The sequence below is a fragment of the Populus trichocarpa genome, chromosome 16 (genome assembly GCF_000002775.5).
Source record: "Populus trichocarpa isolate Nisqually-1 chromosome 16, P.trichocarpa_v4.1, whole genome shotgun sequence".
Taxonomy (NCBI): Eukaryota; Viridiplantae; Streptophyta; class Magnoliopsida; order Malpighiales; family Salicaceae; genus Populus; species Populus trichocarpa.
Window position 1 is genome coordinate 14516215 of NC_037300.2, and position 22753 is coordinate 14538967.

Here is a 22753-nt window from a genome sequence, read left to right on the forward strand (position 1 = left end):
GAACTTAAAATTACACTTATATGGAAATGCCTAAGGAGGAGAGCGGTGCAAAAAGGTGGTGCCGAATGGAAAAAAGAAGATAAAAGGGCACTGACAAAATAAGAAATTCATAGTTATGAAAAAATTCAGAAACACAGAAGAGCCTAAAATCAATAATGATTCAAGCGACCACAGGTGGAGAAATGGTGCAGGACCAGGTGGAGAAAGACTTCAAACACAAAAAATGATTCTAATATTCACTGGCCAAATGAAGAACTAAGAATGTCAGGATAGATGAGTAAAATGATAATAATAGACACATTCCAGAAAAGCATCATTTTGGAAGTTTTAAGGAAGCACAAGCTGAGGGCAGTGATAGACAAAATTAGTTGGGACAGTAAGATCCTTTTTTTTTTTTTTTTGGGGGGGGGGGGGGGATTCAAAACAAAGGGTCCTTTGAGTACAATTTGATGGTATATAGGATAATAACAAAAGCCTGTACAGGCAGGCAGGTACATGATCAAGAAATAGAATGTGAATTTACACTTGTATGAAAATGCTGAAGGAGGAGAGTGGTGCAAAAAGATGGTTAATAAGAGGAAAAGAAAATCAAAGGACTGTCAAAATTAGAGACCAGTAGTGATGTGAAAATGCAGAATATAACCATAGAAGACCCCAAAATGAATAATAACTGTGCAACAATATTACAGTGGCTCAATTTGTGAAGTTGAATCGAATAGCAAGTTCCACTGTAGAGAACAATTGCCAGAGAATGAAGACAAGGAAATCTGAAAAAAGCTCAAATTCAGAGAATTTAAAGCTAAGATGTTCATGAAAATCCAAGTAAAAGGAAAGGTAGAAGCAGTGATGTAAAAAAAGAGGTAAGTGGAAGGGAATTTGTTGCCAGTCTTCAGAGTTTAAAGTTGATTGGCAGGATGGAGTGCTACATTTCTCTACAGAAGCTGCACTACAAATTAATATACTCCAAAGTTAGGTTTATGACATTGATTTCTTACTTTTCCTAGTTTGTTTTCATCTTGAAGTTTATTAATAAGGGTGAAGATCAAACTGTCCATCCTTTTAACATGCTACTTTCTAAAAAACTCATCTCAAAAACCAAAGAATTAGCTGAAGACCAGGTTCTTGTGTATGGATTGATACTATCATTACACAAATAGTAAGGAAACCAAAGGATCAAGAGACAGGACCGTCATCCAAAGCACAAGAGATTGTCTCCACTCGAGGAAGAGAAAAAAAGGGATAGAAAAGTGTAACGTATACATCCTGCAATTTGAGAATATATGGATTTGAGTCATGATAGGTTCTTTTGAACTTGTTGCTGCGGTAGTATTCAGACCAATCAGTATAACATATCCAAAAGGCAAAATGCAAGTTTAAGCTAAAATAAGTAAGCAACATCGACTCAATACCTATAGAACATGTCCCAAATTAAGTAAACAGCGAAATCATAATGCACCATTTTCATTGCACACAGCTCTATCTCAAAAATGGTAAATATCAATACAAGCATATGGTTCGGCAAACAGTAATATCAAAATAGAATGCAAGAATAAGCTGAGCAAAAGAAAACACCTAGACAAGTTCAATATAGGCCATGGGTGCGTTATCCCCTCGTCTCGGTAAAGTTCTAATAATTCTGGTATATCCACCATTTCGTTCCCCGTATCTGTCGGGGACCTCAGCAAATAAGGCATGGACAATCTGCTTTTCAAAGATGAAGCCGAGGGCCTGTCTCCTTTTGTGGAGAGAACCATCCTTAGCCAAAGTGATCATCTTGTCAACATACTTCCTCATGGCACTGGCACGTGCTCTGGTGGTCTTGATGCGACCATGCTTAAGGAGCTGAGTGGTGAGGCCTCTGAGAAGTGCTCGACGCTGGTCTGGTGGGCGATTGAGCTTGGGAACCCGCTTGCCATGCCTCATGGCAAAAAAGCGAGAACCATTATCAACGTCAGGGAAGACATGCCCACAGGTGACATTGTCTGTAAGTAGAACACACAACAGTCAGAATGGTAATCTGAAACGGCATAACCTTATGGCAACAAAATTTCCCTAAACCCTAAATTTGTAATCAAACAGGTAGTAGTAGCATTACAAATAGGTAATTGAAAGAATAGTAGAGAAATTACCGGAGAAACCAAGGGAGAGAAGAGGGTTAAGAACGGTGAAAGAACGAGTAAGGACTGGTTGTTGCCGTTGTTGGCGGCGAGGCGAAGAGAAGCTGATGCTTTTGTGGAAGCATTGGCGACCAGATGATGATGGGAGTCGAATAGTGGCTGCGGCACTCGTTGAAGAAGAGGAATAAGGAGGAGAAGGAAGGGAAGACCTGAGAGAAGCCATGTTCCATCTATGACTGCTAGTGCTAGGAGAAGCGTCCACTGCCACCGCCACCGCCACCGCCACTGCCATTGATAATGCCACTTCTTCTACTACCACTGTTTGGCTGGACTTGTCTCTTTGTCTCTCAAGGTTTTCAAGGAAGGAAGGATTGGATCAGATGAGAGAGCTGAGAGCGGATAAAATGAGAGGACAAGGATTTTACTCCCTCCAAATCTTTGGGCTGGGCTGGGATGGGCTGGGATGGGATTTTCTTCTGTATTGCGTGATTTACTACACTAGATTCCAGGAAAAAAAAACATATTGAATTGCTTTTAAGAAAAAATATTTTTCAATGAATTTAATTTTTATACTTTTTTACTTTAAATTCATAATTTTTTTAGTATTTTCACATTATATGTTAATATTAAAAATATTTTTTTAAAAAATAAAAAAATTATTATTTTAAATTGTTACCAAGCTATCAAATTCATTTTTAATTTGTATTTAATATCAAATGAGGCTTAAGGAGTTATAAAAATCTCTATGATAGTATTGAATTGTTATTATCGGAGTTTTGGTGTGTATAACTTTGAAATCTTAAATTTTATTTTTTTTTCTTTTTTCTTTTTTATGTTTTGAATTTATAGGATCTCGTTTTAACCATTTATTTAAAATATTTCTTTCTAATTGCGACTTTTAAAAAAAATTACAAGTATCACCTGCCACATGTGTTTTGTCCATGCTGCTTTGCCTTCTTTATTGTCAAGTGCAGCAATCCAATTCAGCGCCCATGATTTCAAATTCCAAGTGTCAACAGGCGATACATAAATCAAGGCATCTGGTCAAACAAATTCCATTTTCCAATCGTTTTGCTTTTGTATTACCAAAGCCCATTGGCAATTTGGCATGGTCCTTATGTCGTTTTATGCACTCCTCGTGAAATTTGTTACTCCTACTATTCTAGACTTTGTCCATCATTTTTAATCCAACAAATATGAGTTATCAGTACATTTTTATATATGTTTATCAATAAATATTAGATCAAAAAAATATACAGGAATTTTTTTTTATATTTTAGGTTTGTTGTGCTGACACGCACCAACACCAAACATATCTTAATAAAGACATGTTTGGTCTGGTGTTAAACAGACCCAGCCCTGAATGGGATTAAATTCATCATAGCTTATCATGTTTTTATCTTTTAGTTGAATAAAATGAGTAAAATATAGCTAACAATGCAACTTAAAATATCACAAAGATGAAAAGTTACACTTTAGCCCCCTTTTCTCCACAAAAGAACAAAATGCATAACCTATAAATACACAATGAGACCTTCAGAACAAATGTTCACAATTTTTATTCTCCACTGCATATATATATTTTTAGAGCATTTCTCTATAATATTATTGTATTTTCTCTATCTAAAAAGATACTTATTTAAACATCAGAGAGTCTCATGGCCACGAGTCAACTTGGTCTACCAGGCACCAAATACAAGTTATTAATCACATTGATTAGGGAGAATGGGTGAGATTACTAGAACCAATTGATTAATTAACTATCTAACCCTAGAGCATTTTCCTAGACTATTTGGATTTTTAGGAGTGGTGTTGTCTATGAGAAGACTAATAAAAAAGCCATCGGTTTCTTTATAAAACTTGCTTTTAGCATTTACAGGGCATTTCATAGCGCACAACCAATTCCCTCTTGGGCTTGGACGCAGCACAACTCGTTGCCGCGAACACTCTTACCCAGCAAGAGCTTCAACACTTATCAATCATGTGCAACTCCTCACCCAGGTCGTGTTGGCAACCTGGGGGAAAAATCAAATCTTGTCACCCCTAACAACACACAATGTCTTAGCGTCATGACCATCAACTGCACAATAAGCTTGTAAAACGATTACACTACCCAGGGGAGACCAGTAAGAATGATATTCGTGGAAGTCTCTCAAGGGATCATAGTCACACCCATACACAGAGTAAATACTCTGCATGTACGCTTTCTAGTTACTATAGGACGGACACCGATCATTGTAATTGTCATTCTACGCCAAGCTCTCTAGGCTTCCAAGAGCCTAATAAACAAAAAACTAAGAAACAATTTATGCATAAGCATACCCAGAGGCGGAGCAAGAAGAAAAAAAGTAAAGGGGGCCAAATTAAAAGAAATATTTTAAAAAAATTAAAATTTTAAATATTTTACAAAGGGAGAGGCTGGGAAAAATTTCCTTGCAGGGGCCCGGGCCCCTGCCAGCCTCCCCCTGCCTCCGCCACTGAGCATACCCATGAGAATGTCTATAGCCCCTGTCAGTGAAGAGTTTATTCTTTGTCTAAACGCATATTAAGCACTCAACTCCCTAAATACTATATTTCCATGAAAACGAGTTTGGACAACTATGATGGCTTGGTCGACCCAAGAAAGCATGTACAAAATATACACGGTAGCTTGGATTTGATCATCCAATACTGTGACTCAATATGCAAGAAACTCCTACAACCTTTAGAGGATCTATGCATGTTTGGTACAACAACTTGAAACCAAACTCTATTAAAGGATTCAATGACTTATGAACCAAGATAGTGGCACATTTTAGCACCAATATACCCGCAAAAAAAAACTCCACAAAGTTTCTTAGTGTTGCCCAATAAGAGAGAGAGTGTAAACATGTATATTTGAGGAGATTCAATAAGGAGATATTCAAAGTGGAAGAATTGATTGAGTCAATGGCCTTAAAAGCCTTGATAAGAGGAGTAAGGAAACATGTTTTCTAGAAAAAACTTTATGCCTTACCAGATAGAAGCTTGTCTAAAATAAAGCAATTCATGAAAAATCACATATGAGTTGAAGAGGCCAGTTTACTACGACATGGACCTCCTTATTTTTACAAGGAAAACCAATGTAACTAACCTTTCAAGTGAAGTAATGAAGGTATTCTAAGCAAACATCTTCGCATCACCTCCAAGACATGTTTCCTTTTAAGAACCTCCTTCGTACTTATCACTAAGATCACCTCAGGATGTATAATCCTTGATAAAAATATAAGTTTCTTGAATATGAATGATTTATTCAAAATAACTTTTTTATTTTCTCTAAGTGATGGCTAAAGGCTTCTCAACACTTATCATAATGCTATATGCACCACTTTCAAAGGGATGAATGTAGTCTTCCTAGTGCTATGTATCACTCTTCAAGAGATAAACATAATCTCTCTAGTGTTATATGCACCACTCTTCAAGGGATGAGCGTGATCTCACCAGTGCATTATGTACCACTCTCCAAGTGATGGACGTAATCTTCTCAGTGCTATATGCACCAATTTTCAAGTGATTAATTGTTTGCTAATTGTTTTAATTTATAACTCATTGAAGATAAAAAAAATATTTTATTTTTATGTCATATTTGGTCCTTATTCTTTGTTTGCTAATTGTTTTACTTCGGTATTTTTTTACATTTAATTATTTTTTCGGTTTCATCTTTTAGTGATGAATTGATTTTTTTTTTAATTTCATCCTTCAAAATTTGATTGTTTAAGGGATTGAGCTTCATGGTTTTTTCAAATAGGGTGCTTCCGGTCTAATGACCCGAGTCAAGGGTTTGAACGTAGGTTGATATTGTTTTTTTCCTACTTATTTTTTTTTCTTATTTCATCATTTGATATTGTTTTTTAAAGATATGGGCTTTGTATTTTTTTTCTATCGGGTTATCCTAATATCATGATGTGGACCGCATGTTTGGCGGGTTAATCCAGATTAGCTCGACCTTTATCACAAGATATACATGTTTGTCATGATAACTTGAGTTGACTTAGGCTGAGTATTTTTGTCCAATTTTCATCCTTCCGTGTTTAATTGTTTGTGAATTTAGTCTTACTGTTTTTCTCCTTTTGAAAAAAAAAGTTTTTTTTCAAGTTACTTTGATCATTTTTTTATTTGATCAATTTATTATTGTTATTTATCTTGTTTTATTATCTAATTAAAATAAAAACATTTTATTTGACTAAGCGTCGTGAATAACACTGATCACATATTTTTGTTTCTTCTTAAAAGGCACTAAAATATATTTTTAAGAAAAAAATACGCGGCCCCAAAGCGCAGCGCCCATCTACTAGTCGTATAAATGGTTGCGGTTACAAAGAAGATAAGCTTTGCTTTGAAAAGGACCAAAGCCATTTTTAGACAAAGCAAGCAAAGCCCTTGAGGTAATTTGGAGTAATAATAGTAGAAAAGTAGTTATGAAAGCGAAGTGTAGTTGAAAGAAGAAGCATCAATAGGAGGAGGGTTCGTGTCTAACTGACTCTCACTGACTGAGTGGTCCTACACACCTTCGCAATAGCAAATAGGGGCCGGAGGAGATTCACAGATCCTCTCTCCACCCACTGTCTGATATCTATCATCCATACAAAAAGAGAGAGAGACAATCCTTTTTCCCTTTTCTTGGGATAGCTATTTCTTTTTCTAACAAGTTTTACTCCTTATTTTAGTAACCTGTGTTAGCAGTAGGGTATATAGTATTGCCCAGTCTCAGCATGTAATATTGTAATGTAATCTTAATTATTAATTAACAACTACTGCTATAAATCATGGGTTGCTTCAATATTTCAAATTTTCCTTTTTTTTATATAATAAAAACACTGGTAACAGTGTGAGAGAGAGAGAAAAAAAAAAGTGTCAAGGGGGAAGGCAGTGGGGAAAAAAAAAGTAGCCAAGAATGAAACAAGTAAGCCGCTGCATTATCAGGACAGCCATTCTACCAGTATCTGCTGCTCCTGCTCCTGCTCCTGCCTTACCCCTTCTACTAATAAGTCTTCAAAGTCACTGTCACAACATTTCTAGTACAGGTAATCAAGATGGGCAACTGCGGCACTAGAGAAGAATCTGCTGTTGTCTCCACTGCTCAAGGTTATTAAATTTCCTGTTTTAGTTTCAGCCCCAGATCTATCCCTTCCCCCATTTCTCTCTTTAGTGTTCTACATTTTGCTTTCTGGGTATTTAAGGTTTCGTTAATAAAGCTCGAAATTTTGGAGATTTTCCATCGAAATCTTTTAAAGTTTGAATCTTTATTCTCTTATAAAAAGAAAGTTTGAATCTTTATTATTTATACGAGTGTGAAATTTGGTGGGCGTGCAGTTCAACAACAGCTTCACATACTGTCATCATCAACATCAATTAAAAACGGCCAGTCAGACAAGAAGCATACTAGGTCAATTTCAGATCTGAGTGATCCTACTTCAACTCCACGCAACTTTGAAGACTCAAGAAAGAATGCCCTTCTTTATACCCATGTTATAGCCTTCACTTTGTATGAACTCGAGACTATTACCAAGAGCTTTCGCTCTGATTACATTCTTGGGGAAGGAGGGTTTGGAACGGTTTATAAAGGCTACATTGATGAGAATGTCAGGGTTGGCCTCAAATCTATTCCAGTTGCTGTCAAGGTTCTAAATAGAGAGGGTCTTCAAGGCCACCGTGAATGGCTTGTATGTCTCTGCTTAATGTGCATTGACCTTGCCCAACCCAACCTCTTTTTACTTCATCTCACTTTCATGTCTTTCCTGCTTATTGAACAGTGCTTGTTTCTTTTTTGTTGTGTTTACTAGACGGAAGTGAACTTTCTGGGGCAGCTAAGGCATCCTAATTTGGTGAAGTTGATTGGGTATTGTTGTGAGGATGATCACAGGTTGCTTGTTTATGAGTTTATGTTCCGAGGAAGCCTTGAGAATCATCTATTTCGAAGTATGCATTTTTTTGCCTTTTGTTCCTCTTCAATTATTGTGTTTCTTGTTACCAATTACTGTCTTTAATGCTACTTATTGCTCCGTCTTGACTGAAAAGGGTATTGCTACTGCTGTAAATGACAATATGGTATGATTGACTTTTGCTGCGATCATCAACGATTACTATTTTTCTGCTAAAAGATGCTTTCTTTGCCTTCTCTTCTTTCTTTTGATGTTTTACAGAAATTAATTGCAATATAATTTCTGCTGCCATAGCACCTGCATTCGATATCATGGCTGCTTTTGTAATGAAAAATTTACTCATAGTTCTGGCACCTTTGATGTGTTCCAATTCAAGAATGATAAGCATCGGTCCCGTGGTTTTCTGTGAAATACATGAGTTGTTTGTTCTATTCATCGACTGACAACAGTTATTTGAAATGGCGTCAAACATAAATTTACTACTTTGAGGATATGCTGCTATATCCTTAGCTTTCCAATTAGGTTCATTAACTAGATTTATTGCTGTATGGGAGGTTCTCTCATTGAAGAGTTCTGAATCTGATGTGTTATAAAACTTTCTTGTGTTTTGATTTGTTTAGGGAATGTGATGTAAATTGTTTCAGAAATTATATCGGTTTACGTTTTCAATTCCTTGGGGTGGTGTTTCTCCTTTGGGAAAAGATACAAGACTCTTTAAAAATTATATACCGTAAGGATGAATGGATTGTACTATACTGTGATGAAACTACATAGATGATCTATCATTTTGTATAACCCTTAATTTAGCAATTTTATAATGATTTATTGTGATTATTAGTGCCAAATGGATTGTACTTGTTAGTTCTAGTGAGAAAATATACAAGACCTTGCTTAGTATTAGAATCTGTAACCTCAATGTTTTGTTAACTTGAATTGCTATGAACTTTTCCGAGGAATCCAGAAGCAACAGTTCCATTATCTTGGGCCACAAGAATGATGATTGCTCTTGGAGCTGCTAAAGGGCTTGCTTTTCTTCACAATGCAGAAAGGCCAGTTATATATCGGGACTTCAAAACTTCCAATATATTACTGGACTCTGTAAGTGGGGTTTCTTATATGTCATTTATCTGAGATTTCTTGTTTGGTTTTCTTGATACATGACTGTCCCTCCTTGTTACCTGTGCTAATACTCGTTACCGATGCATTCACAGGATTATACAGCCAAGCTCTCTGATTTCGGGCTTGCAAAAGCTGGACCCCAAGGCGATGAGACTCATGTATCAACTCGAGTGATGGGTACTTATGGTTATGCTGCTCCTGAATATGTAATGACTGGTACGACCCTCTACAATCTCTAAAATTCTTGAGGTTCAGTGTTATTTATTCTAAGGTTTGGTAAGGAGACTAAATACATTTATTCAGAGAAAGCTTAAACTAGGAATTGATCAAGCAGTGTTTCTGTATGTATGGAGAAAAATCAGCTCTGAGGGTTGCCTGGCAACGACTAGTTAATCAAGGAATTGGGTGGCAATGTTGGGTAATCTGATATAAGCATCATTGAGAAATATGTGGTTTCTCACTTGGATCTCATAAGGTTATGATGTAGATTTTCATTTCAGCTGAATAAAAGAATTGGAAAAATAAGGGTGGCATATCAAACATCTGACAATTTAAAATGCTTGAAGTTTGATGATGCTAATATATGCTTGGCAATGCAAAATTATTTACGAGCATTCAAAATCCCTATTCAATGATGCAAAAATGATCCAAGTACTTGCAATGTTAGTCTTGTAATAATAAACAATATAGAAGAAAACCTGTATGACCACGTGTTCAAACCTGTATTGAATGGACGAGAGAATGGACAAGGATTCTGGTAGGTTGACAGCCAGAGTAAATTATTTATATCGACAGAAGCTAGAATGAACATGTCATATTCTTTTGATATTGATTTCAAGGGGAAAATGCTTAACATAGGCAACCACAGTTGTTTCCCAGAATCAAGGAAGTGTGGAATCTTTGGAGCAGTTGTAATTCCAATCTTCTGCTTCCTTAATACTGAGAAGTAACTTGGTTATTGACAACCACCTCCTTTCTCTGCCATTTTTTGATTGTGAAGTCACTTTTCGCACGATCCACATTTTAAATTTGTTGTTTATGGTTTATGGTATGATGAATCAATGATTGCTGTGCATGCATGTGCCTAATTTCATGGACACTGCAGGGGTGCCAAATTGCCTTTGTGTAAAAGCATGTATCCGCGCTTGCTTTTCTTAAAAAAGTTTATATGGCATGCAGGCCACCTGACTGCAAGAAGCGACGTATACAGTTTTGGAGTAGTTCTTCTGGAACTATTGACAGGAAGGAAGTCAGTTGACAAGACCAGACCCAGCAAGGAGCAGAGCTTGGTGGATTGGGCCCGTCCAAAATTGAATGACAAGAGAAAGTTGCTGCAAATAATTGACCCAAGACTGGAGAATCAGTACTCTGTAAGGGCAGCACAGAAAGCCTGCAGCCTGGCATACTACTGTCTGAGCCAGAATCCAAAGGCAAGGCCCCTGATGAGTGATGTAGTTGAAACTTTGGAACCTCTACAATGTAGCAATGATGGCGCCAATGGAGTTTCATCATCGTCACTGACCCCAACCCTAACAGGTAGTGCCAGTGCTTTTGCAATGGGCGGGGTCCCTGATTACCGGATGCGGAGATTCACCAACAATGTTGTTCCTGGTTCTAGTTGTCGTTCTCCTAATCCAAATTGCTCTCCTGGTGGCCCTGCAGCGTGCAGGGTCAGATGAGCGATATCACCTTCTATGTATTTGGTGTGCCTTTCCGTCCCCGTCCATCTTTCTAAATGACAACTTCTGATTGTTAAGTCGTGAGTGAATTTGCTGCTGTTAGTACTTGGTGTACATTCTATCATCTTGACCCCCAGCCAGCTGTTAGTTGCTGCTCGCTAACTTGTTGCTCGTATCAATCTTCTAGCAAAGTTTGCACAGCAATGAGAATTGCCAAATGAAAGCAGTTTTTCTTATTTAGGAGATATCTAGCTTTGCGTTCTGTTTTGCCTGTGTGTTGAGGAAGGCATGTTAGAGGAAATATCCTCGAGTTCATGTACATTTAATTAAGAGTCCCTTCATACCAAACTGTAACTTGATTAATAATGTCATGATTTTCCCTCTCGGATTGTTTGGATTTGGATGCGTCAACAGTTAACGGATGCCGAGGAGAACCAATGAGCATTCTCACTTGAGCTGGTAGGGGGACTAATAATACGAATTAATTAGCCTCACAGTCCAGGCATTATTCCGTTCATGCATTTGCATAGTTTTAAATGGCCCCTCAAAGGGCCTGATTAATTTGAAAATATTGTGCCTATCACAACTCTCTAGTCTCTAGCCCCTCCTTGGATGGTTTCATATCTGGGGCCAGGCATCACTGTCAGACAGTGTTGAGTTGAAAGCTTTCTGTGAGGAGGCTAGATGATTCTCAGAAATGGCCCGTGCCAGCAACTTTACATCTATCGAATGATCAAGTTTCCAAAACTACTTAATGGCTAAACCCCTTGTCTCCATCATTGGCTGTGCATGATATCGTATAATAGCACAAGAAAGAAAGAGAAAGAAAACCCACTTCATTGACCCACTATTATAACTCTTCTCCACAGCTCTGCACCACACAAAATTTGATTCCTCAATTCAACTCTCCTCTCCGTCTATGCATGTATGTATGTACATGAGCAGCTTTTGCATGCCTCCTCTCTGGCCTGTCAGCCGACATATATTATTGAGATGAATTATTCCACGAAACTAGCAGTATTAGTATTAGCAATCCTTTTGTTGATCATTGGTCCAGCTGGTAAGTTGGTTTCTGAGCAAGGTTTTCAATCTTCATCTTGACTCACTATGTATAGACATGGAGTTGGTTAATCTTTCAAAGTAACTAATATATTTGCAGTTGAGGCTTCTCCAGTAAACACATCGTTGAGTTCTACCGCAGGAGAATTCCGGCCTATGGAGGCAGCTGAGTACAGGGTAATTGGAAGAAAGGGAGATGATGATTTGTGGAGAAGAAGGCTAGCACCTTTCCAGCTGTGTTTGCTATGCAAGTGCTGTGCTGGGGCAGCAACCACCACCTGTGCCACCATGTCTTGCTGCTTCGGAATCGATTGCCGACTTCCTAACAAGCCTTATGGGGTTTGTGCTTTTGTACCTAAGACCTGTAATTGTACCTCTTGCGCTACTGTCTAGCTACTACTGCTTTGCCATATATATAAATTTAACCATCTTCAATTAATTAATATTTATTAAACATCAAATTAAACCTTATTAATTTACTCCATGGCTTCCTTTAAGTATACACCAGTCATCCCTTGCTTGAAATGAATTCAGAATCTTTTTGGTCTGTACAAATCTTCATGTTTTTAATTGGTTTCATGCATTGATATATATATATATATATTGAATTTCATAGTTAAGAGAATAATAGTATTTGTTTTGTTGTGGTTAAGAAATACAGAATCTGTAAGAGATATTGGGAAGAAAACAATCATACTGGGCCACTATAAAAATAGTATATAATTATTTAAATTATTGTAATTTTCCTGTAATTAATTAATGGTCCCAAATACAATTCCTGGGTTAATTAATTTTTAAGGAAAAAGGGGTTGCGTGATGTGATATTAGGATGAAGATGTGTTGATGGTAACAGGGAGACTAATGCGAGAGAGAGAGAGAGAGAGAGAGAGAGAGAGAGGAACATAACAATAAAAATAAAAATAAAAATAAAAATGGTTGGTCCTCATTTTGCCGCACCTGCAACATTCAAGTGCTCTGATTCGTACGTACGTTGGAAAACAATTCACATGCATATATATATATATATATATATATATATATATATATATATATATATATAGTGGGGGTTGCTTTCGATCATTTTCGTACCAAGTCCCACTACAGTACAAGGAGGATAAACCCTAATGTAAATGCAACTCTTTCTTGTCATTTTGTTTGTCGTCTTCTATATATTGAAGTTTTCATTGCTAGTTAACCCTATCATCAGACAGAAAGAAAGAGATTCAGTTTTATGTTGGTAGCTTATCATAAGATAACAATCAATGGAAATGGTCACTCACAAAAATTAAAATTAAAAAAATCAACTTCATGAACTCTAAATAAAAAAATACTTACATAATCGTATATCCAAACACTCAAAAACTCATATTCATGAGCATATTAGATTTTGAAATATTATCGCTAATTAACTTGTTCTCTAAAATAAATTGATGCTAAGGTAAGTATTTTATTCCACCAAAAAGTAGTATTAAGACTAGTCTAAGAGCATCCATTCTTATAACTATCTAGCTATCCATTAAAATTCAACACGGAATTAAACCAACCAAATAAGATTAAAATCGAATACCAACATGCATGGTGTTTGAAATTGCCATGGAATTGAAATCAATAATTATGAGGTTTTAAATGTAGAAGATTGTTATAGTTACCAGAAGATTGTTATAGTTATCTCCTAAGTAGTTGTGATTAAGAACTCTACGTTAGTCTGTTATATACAATGTCTATCACTTATGAGGCTTATCTCCTATTCTGTTAGGAGTCTGTACAAGGGTCTATAATTAAAAGGCCCTTGTGTTCCTGTATAATTGTAATTGAAATATATGAATAAAGAGAAAAAAAGAACTCTGTTTTTCATGGTATCAGAGCAGGTTTTCTAAATCCCTGCAAACTTATTGAATCAAGCTATCCCTCAATACGATGGCTACCGAATCAACCCTCATATCATCCTCTCTTGTTATACATGTCCAATATGAGAATTCAGGTTTCAATGTTGGCATAATTCTCACTGAAACCAATTATGACACCTGGTCCCAAATCATTGAGATGCACATTGCTGGTCGTGAGAAACTCAATTATATTATTGGTGACTCACCTCAACCCGAACCAACAGACCCCTCTTATTCGAAGTGGTATGCTGAAAATAAAAAAAATTAAAGGCTGGTTACTCACATCAATGACATCAGAGATCATGAAGAGGTATCTTCGCCTACGTACTGCTCGTGAAATCTGGAGTGCTCTTGCTAAAACATTCTATTATGGATCAGATGAAACACAAATATTTGCTCAATCAACGTGCCTTCTCCATTCGTCAATCAGGTCGTTCTCTTCCTACATATTATGGTGAGCTGGTGAAGATATTTCAAGAACTTGATTATCGTGATAAAGTTAAGATGAGGGACCTTGAAGATATCATTATGTATAAAGCATCAGTTGATAAATTGAGGATACATATCTTCTTAAATGGTCTTGACGCTGAATTTGAACAAGTATGAGGAGAAATCCTTCGCATGGATCCAAGTCTTGATCTTGAACGCACATATGCATATTGAAGCCAAAATGCCCCTTTATGAGATGAGGCAATTTTTACATGGTTAGGGCATAATTCACCAAACTACATGCCCCTATACCCCTCAAAAAAATGGGGTTGCAGAAAGAAAAAACAGACATCTCCTGGAAATGGTTCGAGCTACACTTATTGAAGCCAAAATGCCCCTTTATTTTTGGGGCAAATCACTTGCTACTGCTTTGTATGTGATAAACCGTATTCCATTTCGCAGCTTAGACTTCCAAACACCTCTTGAAACATTAAATCAAAGCTTGTCCTCGCCACTCACACTAAACCTGCCCCCTAAAATGTTTGGTGGCACTGCCTTTGTACGCATACCAAAACATGTTCGCCATAAACTTCAACCATGTGCCCTCTGATGTGTTTTTATTGGTTATGGTCTCCATCTAAAAGGGTATAGGTGTTTCCATCCACTAACTCACAAAGTGTATGTTACCATGGATGTACAGTTTCATGAACACCAAATGTACTTTCCTGCAACAACAACTACAAATCAAGGAGGGGAGAGTAGTGACTTGAAGTCTTTTACCTATCAGAGTGAGAACATAAGTCACACTTTGACTGAACTTGAACCACCAGAACCTGAACTGGTAGGACCAGAACATACAGATACAACAACTGAGCCAACGATAATTGAGCTTCCATTGTGTGATCATCCTAATATAGTTGAATCGAATGTACCACAACAACAATTATCTTCGCTTGATGCTCCTAGTCCTCATGAGTCATCACCACCTAATGAATCTCAGGTAAATCTTGAACTTCCACTCCGAATCTTTCATAATCGTACGACAAGAGGAATTCCTAGAGTTAGTTATGAACCTGTCCGAACTTCTGCTCTTAAATATCCACTAAATAATTATGTATCTTACCATAGGTTGTCAAAGGTACATGAATCATTTGCGAATCAATTATCTATTATACAGGTTCCTAATAATGTGCAAGAAGCTATAAAAGATCCTAGGTGGAAAAATGCAATGAACGAAGAGATGAAATCTCTCCAAAGAAATGCAATATGGGAGGTGGTTGATTTACCTGCTGGAAAGAAACCTGTGGGATGTCGATGGATTTTCTCAGTCAAATACAAAGCTGATGGATGTCGATGGATTTTCTCAGTCAAATACAAAGCTGATGGTGAGATTGAGAGGTTTAAAGCTCGACTTGTGGCTAAAGGATACAGTCAAACATATGGAATTGATTATGCATAAACTTTTGCACCGGTGGCCAAAATAAATACAGTACGCATTCTCTTATCCTTAGCTGCAAATTTTGATTGGCCACTACATCAATTTGATGTAAAGAATGCGTTCCTGCATGAGACTCTCCAAGAAGAAGTATACATGGAGTTGCCTCCAGGATGTAAGTTACAGGTTGAAGGGAGCAAACAAGTGTGTAAACTGCGTAAATCATTGTATGGTTTAAAGCAATCACCAAGAGCTTGGTTTGGCATATTTACAAGCTCAATGAAGGCATTTGGTTATCAACAGAGTAGTTCTGATCATACTCTCTTCATAAAGCATAATGAAGGAAAGCTCACAATGTTAATTATATATGTTGATGATATGATTGTAATAGGAAATGATGCTATTGAAAAGGAAGCCTTGCAGACTTATCTTTTCCGTGAATTTGAAATGAAAGACCTCGGACCTTTAAAGTACTTCCTAGGAATCGAGGTCTTGAGATCCAGAAGTGGTATACTCTTATCACAACGAAAATACACAATTGATTTGCTGAATGAAGTTGACATGTTAGCCTGCAAATCGAGTGATACACCTGCTGCTGAAAATGTCAAGTTGAGTACATATTCTAATCAGATTCCTGCAAATAAAGAACAATATCAGAGGCTAGTAGGAAGGTTGATGTATCTCTCCCATACTAGACCCGACTTGGCATACCCTCTCAGTGTTGTTAGCCAATTTATGCACTCTCCAAGTGAAGAACATATGAAGGCAGTAATACGTATCCTACAATATTTGAAATCCTCTCCAGGCAAAGGAATCGTGTTCGCTAAGGGAGATACCTTAAACATTGAAGGCTACACTGATGTAGATTGGGCTGGCTCAATTGATGATAGGCGTTCAATTGCAGGATACTTGATGTTTGTTGGTGGAAATTTGGTTACATGAGGAAGCAAGAAACATGGAGTTGTCGCTAGATCTAGTGCTGAAGCAGAGTATAGAGGTATGGCTAAAGGTGTATGTGAGCTGTTATGGATTAAAAATTTGTTACAGGAACTCAAGATTCCAACAACATCTCCTATGAAATTATATTGTGATAACAAGGCCGCATGTGACATCGCTCACAATCCTGTTCAACATGATCGAACAAAGCATGTGGAGATTGACAGATATTTTATTAAAAAACAATTGGAAGCCAAGATAATTGAAGTTCCTCATGTTCGATCTCAAGATCAATTGGCTGGCATTCTTACTAAGACTGTGTCAAGTAAAGTTTTTCACCTAGTGTTAGACAAGTTGGGCATGCAAAACATCTATGCACCAACTTGAGGGGGAGTGTAGAAGATTGTTATAGTTATCAGAAGATTGTTATAGTTATCTTCTAAGTAGTTGTGATTAAGAACTCTATGTTAGTCTGTTATATACCATGTCTATCACTTACGAGGCTTATCTTCTATTCTGTTAGGAGTCTGTACAAGGGTCTATAAAAGGCCCTTGTGTTCCTGTATAATTGTAATTGAAATATATGAATAAAGAGAAAAAAAGAACTATGTTCTTCATTAAAGAGTTAAAAAAAATGAATTTCGATAGAAATGATCAATCTCTAGAATTTTTAGCATGCACAGACGAGAATCAAACTCCAACCCACATGATCCTATTTGCTATAGCAACTCTAAGAATTAATTTCGAAAATTATATATATTTCCTAAGTATATACTCAGTAATCAACATGATTAGGATTTTAATTAGACAAACACGCACTTAATTAGTAAGGACGGAGGAGAATTAATTAGTATCCATTATATACGTGTGGTTAATTAGAGAAAGTAAGAGGGAAGTGAGTGATCAATTATGTATTGGGAATACGAGTATATATATCGAACTAATAATTATAATAGCTGATCTTATGTATCGTTAATTTATACTCTTATCCATTAGAAACGATATTCGAAGTGATCAATTTTAGTCAATCAATGGTGGTGGTGAATCATGCATGCGCATGCATACCTATATAAAGTTGTTTTACGAATTAATTTTTTGAGAAGTCATGATATGTCTGGAAAAGCACTCACTCAAGCTTGCTTACTTGAAAACCACGGACGTACTACTGCTTATCCATCCCTCCCCACGTTTGGCAAAAGTCAGAGGATATATAGAACTTGTGAAAAGCTATATAGCTAATTCTTAAGAGCAGATCGAGATGATGAGATCATCGGATTGACACCTGCTCTTTCTCATCTTATGCCAAAAATATTATTATGAGATGCTCGCGAACCTCACCACAGCAATTCCTAGCTTGCTGAGGCCGGCGTGCATGGCCCACTATATATATATATAAACATTCTTTGTTTCGAGGACGACTTGTCAATTTCTTTTTACTTAATTGGTTCCTGGAAAGTCAATGGGATTTTAGCAAGGATGATGTGATTAACTAGCAAGCACATACCACCTAATAATTAAGTCTGTAATAATCTATCAAGTAAACTAATATAACTTACGATCATTCAGGCAAAGACCCCTTGATTACCTGTACATATTAATCCAACAAGAGCTGCCTTAGCAGCTAGGTCACATGCATAAAAAATTTGATCCAAGAGGCTCAAGCTAGCCATCATGGTTTTAGGTCCCCATTGCGCCAATCAGCGAGCCTTAATTCGCGTGCTGCGTGAGGCCATTAATTAAGAATTAGGTAGGGGCCGGGAGGACATTGGTACGTAGTGTTGATCAAGATTGTCAATTTTGTTTCAGTAAATATTTTATTTTTTCAATTAGAATGAAATATTTCAGTTTTGAAGTGTTTCGAGATGCCGTTTCGGAGTTGTACTGTTCATATATATATATATATTCAACCAACATAATTCAAATTTAAGATAAATTAATTATAAATTATGCAATAGAAACACAATGTCAAACAAATATAATTTTAAAATTTAAAATATTTCTAAATAGCAAAGATTAAATAGATCTTTAACTTAAAGTAATTCAACTTAAACAAAATATCAAAATATTATGAAAGTAAAATGTTTTAACACAAATATTTTAAATATAAAGTTAGGTTAATGTTATCAAGGCTAATGGAATCTAAATCATCCCTTGTTTTGCTCAAATTCCTACAAAGTATAAACATGAAAAAAAACAACATGAATATAAACCATATATATTAATGATAAATTTAATATTAAAAAATTAATATCATTATTAATGAAAATAGTAATAATAATTTTCAAGTGATGGAAAAGAGGCTGTAGCTCTCCTCCCATGCTTGCTTGCATCATATGATGTAAAAGTTGGCTTTTTTCATCTTGAAGCCATTAATTCACTTCTAATGGCATTCGTGACTTGGTATATATAATGGTAACTTCACTTTCGATCGATGATACGAATTTGACCCTCATGAAATATCGATTCTTTGTTGATCACATTGTAATTTGAGTATTCAACCTCTATTAATTTTAATTCTTATTCAAACTCTTGCAAGGTCTCTTCAAATATGATATATTATTTGAATTATGAACGAATCGAACTCAAGCAGAAATTTAGCATTGCAAAACTTGAACACAGACCTAAATAAAAAACATACAAACTCATGTACGTACATGGTTCACCAAGTTCATTTTCAGATTAACAAGAATGTGCTTTTACATTTGTTTATATGTCTATTTTTCACATTTTATTTTAAAATTAATTATAAATACAATGATCAATGTTCAAATTGAAATCTTTGAATGTGATCAATAGAGCAAAATGTCCTTATATAAGAAAGCGAAGAGTATAATTTTTGTAATTCTCTAAAGTTATATGTTTTTTTAAGGACTTTTTGATTGAACAATCCATCCAGAGATAGAAAAATCAATATATTTATTTATTTATTTATATCTTGGTTTGGTTTGATGATTTCATCCGGTTAACTATAATTATAAAATCTAAATTCAACTAAGATATTGAATTATAAATGTCATTCAAATATATAATAATTTGGTGTGTATAGTAATGAGGTTTAGAGAAAAAAACTCACAAGATTGAGATTTTTTATGGTTGATGAATGAGTAAATAGATTGGAAATAGCTAGAATACTGGACTTGTAAATGCGTATATGCAAAAAAAAAAAAAAAATCTCATATTGAGTTTAAAAGACCATTTAATACTTAAGTTAACATAAATAATAAAGCCTTATAAGTTATGTAATGTATGAGTTAATAAAATTTAAAAGAGATGTGAAATAAAAAACTCAAGAAAAAAAAAATGCACTAATAAATATTATAGAATTATAACTTGTCTTATCTAATGGTTCATAAACTTTTATATAACCATGAACCACCCAACTTGCATGGAGATAAAAAGAGAGTGGGGAAAATATTTCATACCTATTTTAGTAGCAATCATTTGAGATAACAACCCTGAATAGTTAGTGATTCATGGTTGAATGAAAGAGATAATATCATATGGGTCATTTATTAAATATGGACATACCCTAAAAATATTTTTTTGGGACTAACTATGACATGAAAACATGTGAGCATTTAATGCTTTATATCAATTGTATGAAAGGTAGGTGGAGTAGTTTGAGGTTAGGGTATGTCTGTTGAGTATATCTACTTTATCTTGTGCCTTCAAGTGCACCCATGACAATGTTGATTTGGGATATATGAACATCCCAGGCTCAATATAGAGATTAGTGTTTTGAGTTAGCTAGGTCAATTGTGCTTCTTAAGAGTTGAGACACCATTTCTTAATTCAATTTTAGCAATGAGATGTGTGACGTATCTGAACACAAAGACATAATTCACACTCGAGCTTTGGATCACTTGGTACATTTTATGATGTATTAAGGTTTCGGCCAATACTTTATAATGGGTCTGGTGATTAGAGATATAAATCTCGATCTATTATATAAACACTTCTTTTTAAATTGATTCTACTCATTTAAATTTATTTTATTGTTAAACGAAGTTTCTCTTTTAATATATTATTTTTTTAAAATTTTTTTAGAAGTAGTGGATATATATATATATATATATATATATATATATGGGTCAAGTTGGGCCACAATTAGTCCTCCCAATTGTTCACAAGAGTTTAAAATTCCCAATAGGATTTAAACACATCTTAAATAAACTTTAATGATACTAATCATCATCTTTTCTACTTTCCACGAATGATCTCTCTAGCCATTTTAATCATGAAATCAATATTTTCAACAATAAATGCTGCTTTCCTTTCCTGAAGAGTTTTGAATCGGAACACGAGATGGAACTCAATTTGATCTTCCTTTTTTCAACTAGATATATGACGCCAACACAGCTTTAATCTGCTGTGCAATTCAATTGTATTTGTACTGGTGGAAACTTCGGAAACTGCTCAGGAGTCAGGAATATACATAAAATTAAGTAGGCGCTCCAAGTTTGGGTTAAAATTTGATGCAAGCTAGCCTATAGCCAACTAGTAAATTTCTTAATATTTGCATCTTGTTCTTCGTTAGTTATACGTATCAAACTCTTACCACAGACTTGTATGTATATATATACTTTGAGAAACATTCCTGTCCTAAGAGATGTCAGTCCCCAATTAAATACAATTAGATCTGAATCTTTCTGTTACTTAAATTTATCCTAATTAATTAAGAAATGGCATAAATTAATTAATTAGATGGATGGAGAGAATGTGATCCCACAATCACTTAGTGCTTTCGTGACTCAAAACATGGGGCACTTTACCAAGTTGCATGATTAATTAAGTGTTAAACCCTTACTTTACAATCACTAACACAAGTATTCAAATTGTTAATGTTACGAGCACATATCTATCATTCCAATCTCTACCCTCCTTCTCCTTGTTCTTATTCGAATTTGGTTTTCATGTGGGTAAGATAATACCATGGAAACCAGTACTGTCGAAATCCTGTGAGAAGAATTTTATGAAACAGGACAGACGGCAAGAAAACAAAGGAACCCATTGGTTCCAACTAAAGCACGCGGGTTACGTATAGGGTAAAGTAGCAATCTAATTAATTCCTAGATCTTAATTTTAGAGCTCTAATGAATTGGGATTTACAAGTTGGTAGCTATAATATAATAGATATTCACATATTTTGTGACGAGAGAACCGAGATTTTCATTATCACGACAAAGGGGTCGTCACGGGCTGTATTATGCCTGGACTTGGAGCCAGCTTAATTATTAATTAATTAATTAATTAATTATAAAGGGTGGAAAACCATTATGGTTTTAGCTAGGGCCATGCACGATCGATAAATGAGGATTAAAAAAAGACAGCGTATTAGTGTTTTTATGATGATGCCATGGGGAAAAGGGAGATGATTATTCCGGCTAAATGCTCGACCAAAATGCGCCTCACGGTGTCCCGACCCCGAAACAACATAATTATGCATGTCCATCTCCAAGCACTTGCTAGTTCAAAGGACCGGGAACTACACAGGCAGGGAGGCAGACACTTCAGTCATAATTAAGAGAAATTAATTTTGCTCCTGTTTTAACAAGAGAAAGAGATCAATATTGTCGACAAGCAAACTCTTTTATCTCAGTTCATGATTATGCAATGGAGCTCATGCCAGATTGTGCATGCAAGGCCTTTCTCGCATAATATTAATTAATTAATTAATTAGTAATATGCATAGAGATACGTACCTAGTTGCGCATATGCTATATGATATATATGATTCAAATTAATTAAATTAATAGAGTACATCTCCTAACTAGAATTTAATTAAATGGTATTTTAGTTAATTAGAAACTTTTTTTTTCTTTTTTCCCATCAATCTATAGTTTCTAAACTAACCGGGGGTTGTATATATAATACTATATATATATATTTTTTTTTTCTTAATAAAAAAAATATCATAGTAGTGTCAACTTGTTATCTCTCTCGAGTATCTTAATTCTTAAGAGGGTGTTTTTTACCTGATGTATTTAAAAGGAAAGTAATTTCTGTTGAATGCTAATTTTAAAACTTAAATCTAAAAAACAAATTAAAAAAAGGCATACCTTTTAGTCGTTTTACAACTCTTCTAAGTATACTCCGTGGTAGTTAATAAATAAGAATTATTGAATAAAGAGACGGGAGAAAAAAAAAGAAAAAAAGAAAACTAAGTCAGCTACGTACGGCGGCACATACAGTA

General features: G+C 35.5%; 3 protein-coding genes across 3 annotated transcripts; 2 read left to right on the top strand and 1 right to left on the bottom strand.

Annotated features, from left to right (window-relative positions):
- Positions 1–1428: 1428 nt before the first annotated feature.
- LOC7472504 (50S ribosomal protein L17, chloroplastic) lies at positions 1429–2519 on the bottom strand. Its single transcript, XM_002323662.4, has 2 exons — positions 2130–2519; positions 1429–1982 (listed from the first exon to the last, which is right to left on the bottom strand). Exons 1-2 carry the CDS (start codon positions 2407–2409, stop codon positions 1573–1575), a joined length of 690 nt encoding a protein of 229 aa, XP_002323698.3. The 5' UTR covers positions 2410–2519; the 3' UTR covers positions 1429–1572.
- Positions 2520–6640: 4121 nt separating this feature from the next.
- On the top strand, positions 6641–11212 carry LOC112324530 (probable serine/threonine-protein kinase PBL8). Its single transcript, XM_024587825.2, has 6 exons — positions 6641–7220; positions 7449–7798; positions 7919–8054; positions 8979–9115; positions 9229–9352; positions 10316–11212. The coding sequence occupies exons 1-6, from the start codon at positions 7169–7171 to the stop codon at positions 10813–10815; spliced, it is 1299 nt and encodes a 432-aa protein (XP_024443593.1). The 5' UTR covers positions 6641–7168; the 3' UTR covers positions 10816–11212.
- A 169-nt stretch (positions 11213–11381) lies between these two features.
- On the top strand, positions 11382–12374 carry LOC7482625 (uncharacterized). Its single transcript, XM_024587826.2, has 2 exons — positions 11382–11875; positions 11975–12374. The coding sequence occupies exons 1-2, from the start codon at positions 11743–11745 to the stop codon at positions 12265–12267; spliced, it is 426 nt and encodes a 141-aa protein (XP_024443594.2). The 5' UTR covers positions 11382–11742; the 3' UTR covers positions 12268–12374.
- Positions 12375–22753: the final 10379 nt, after the last annotated feature.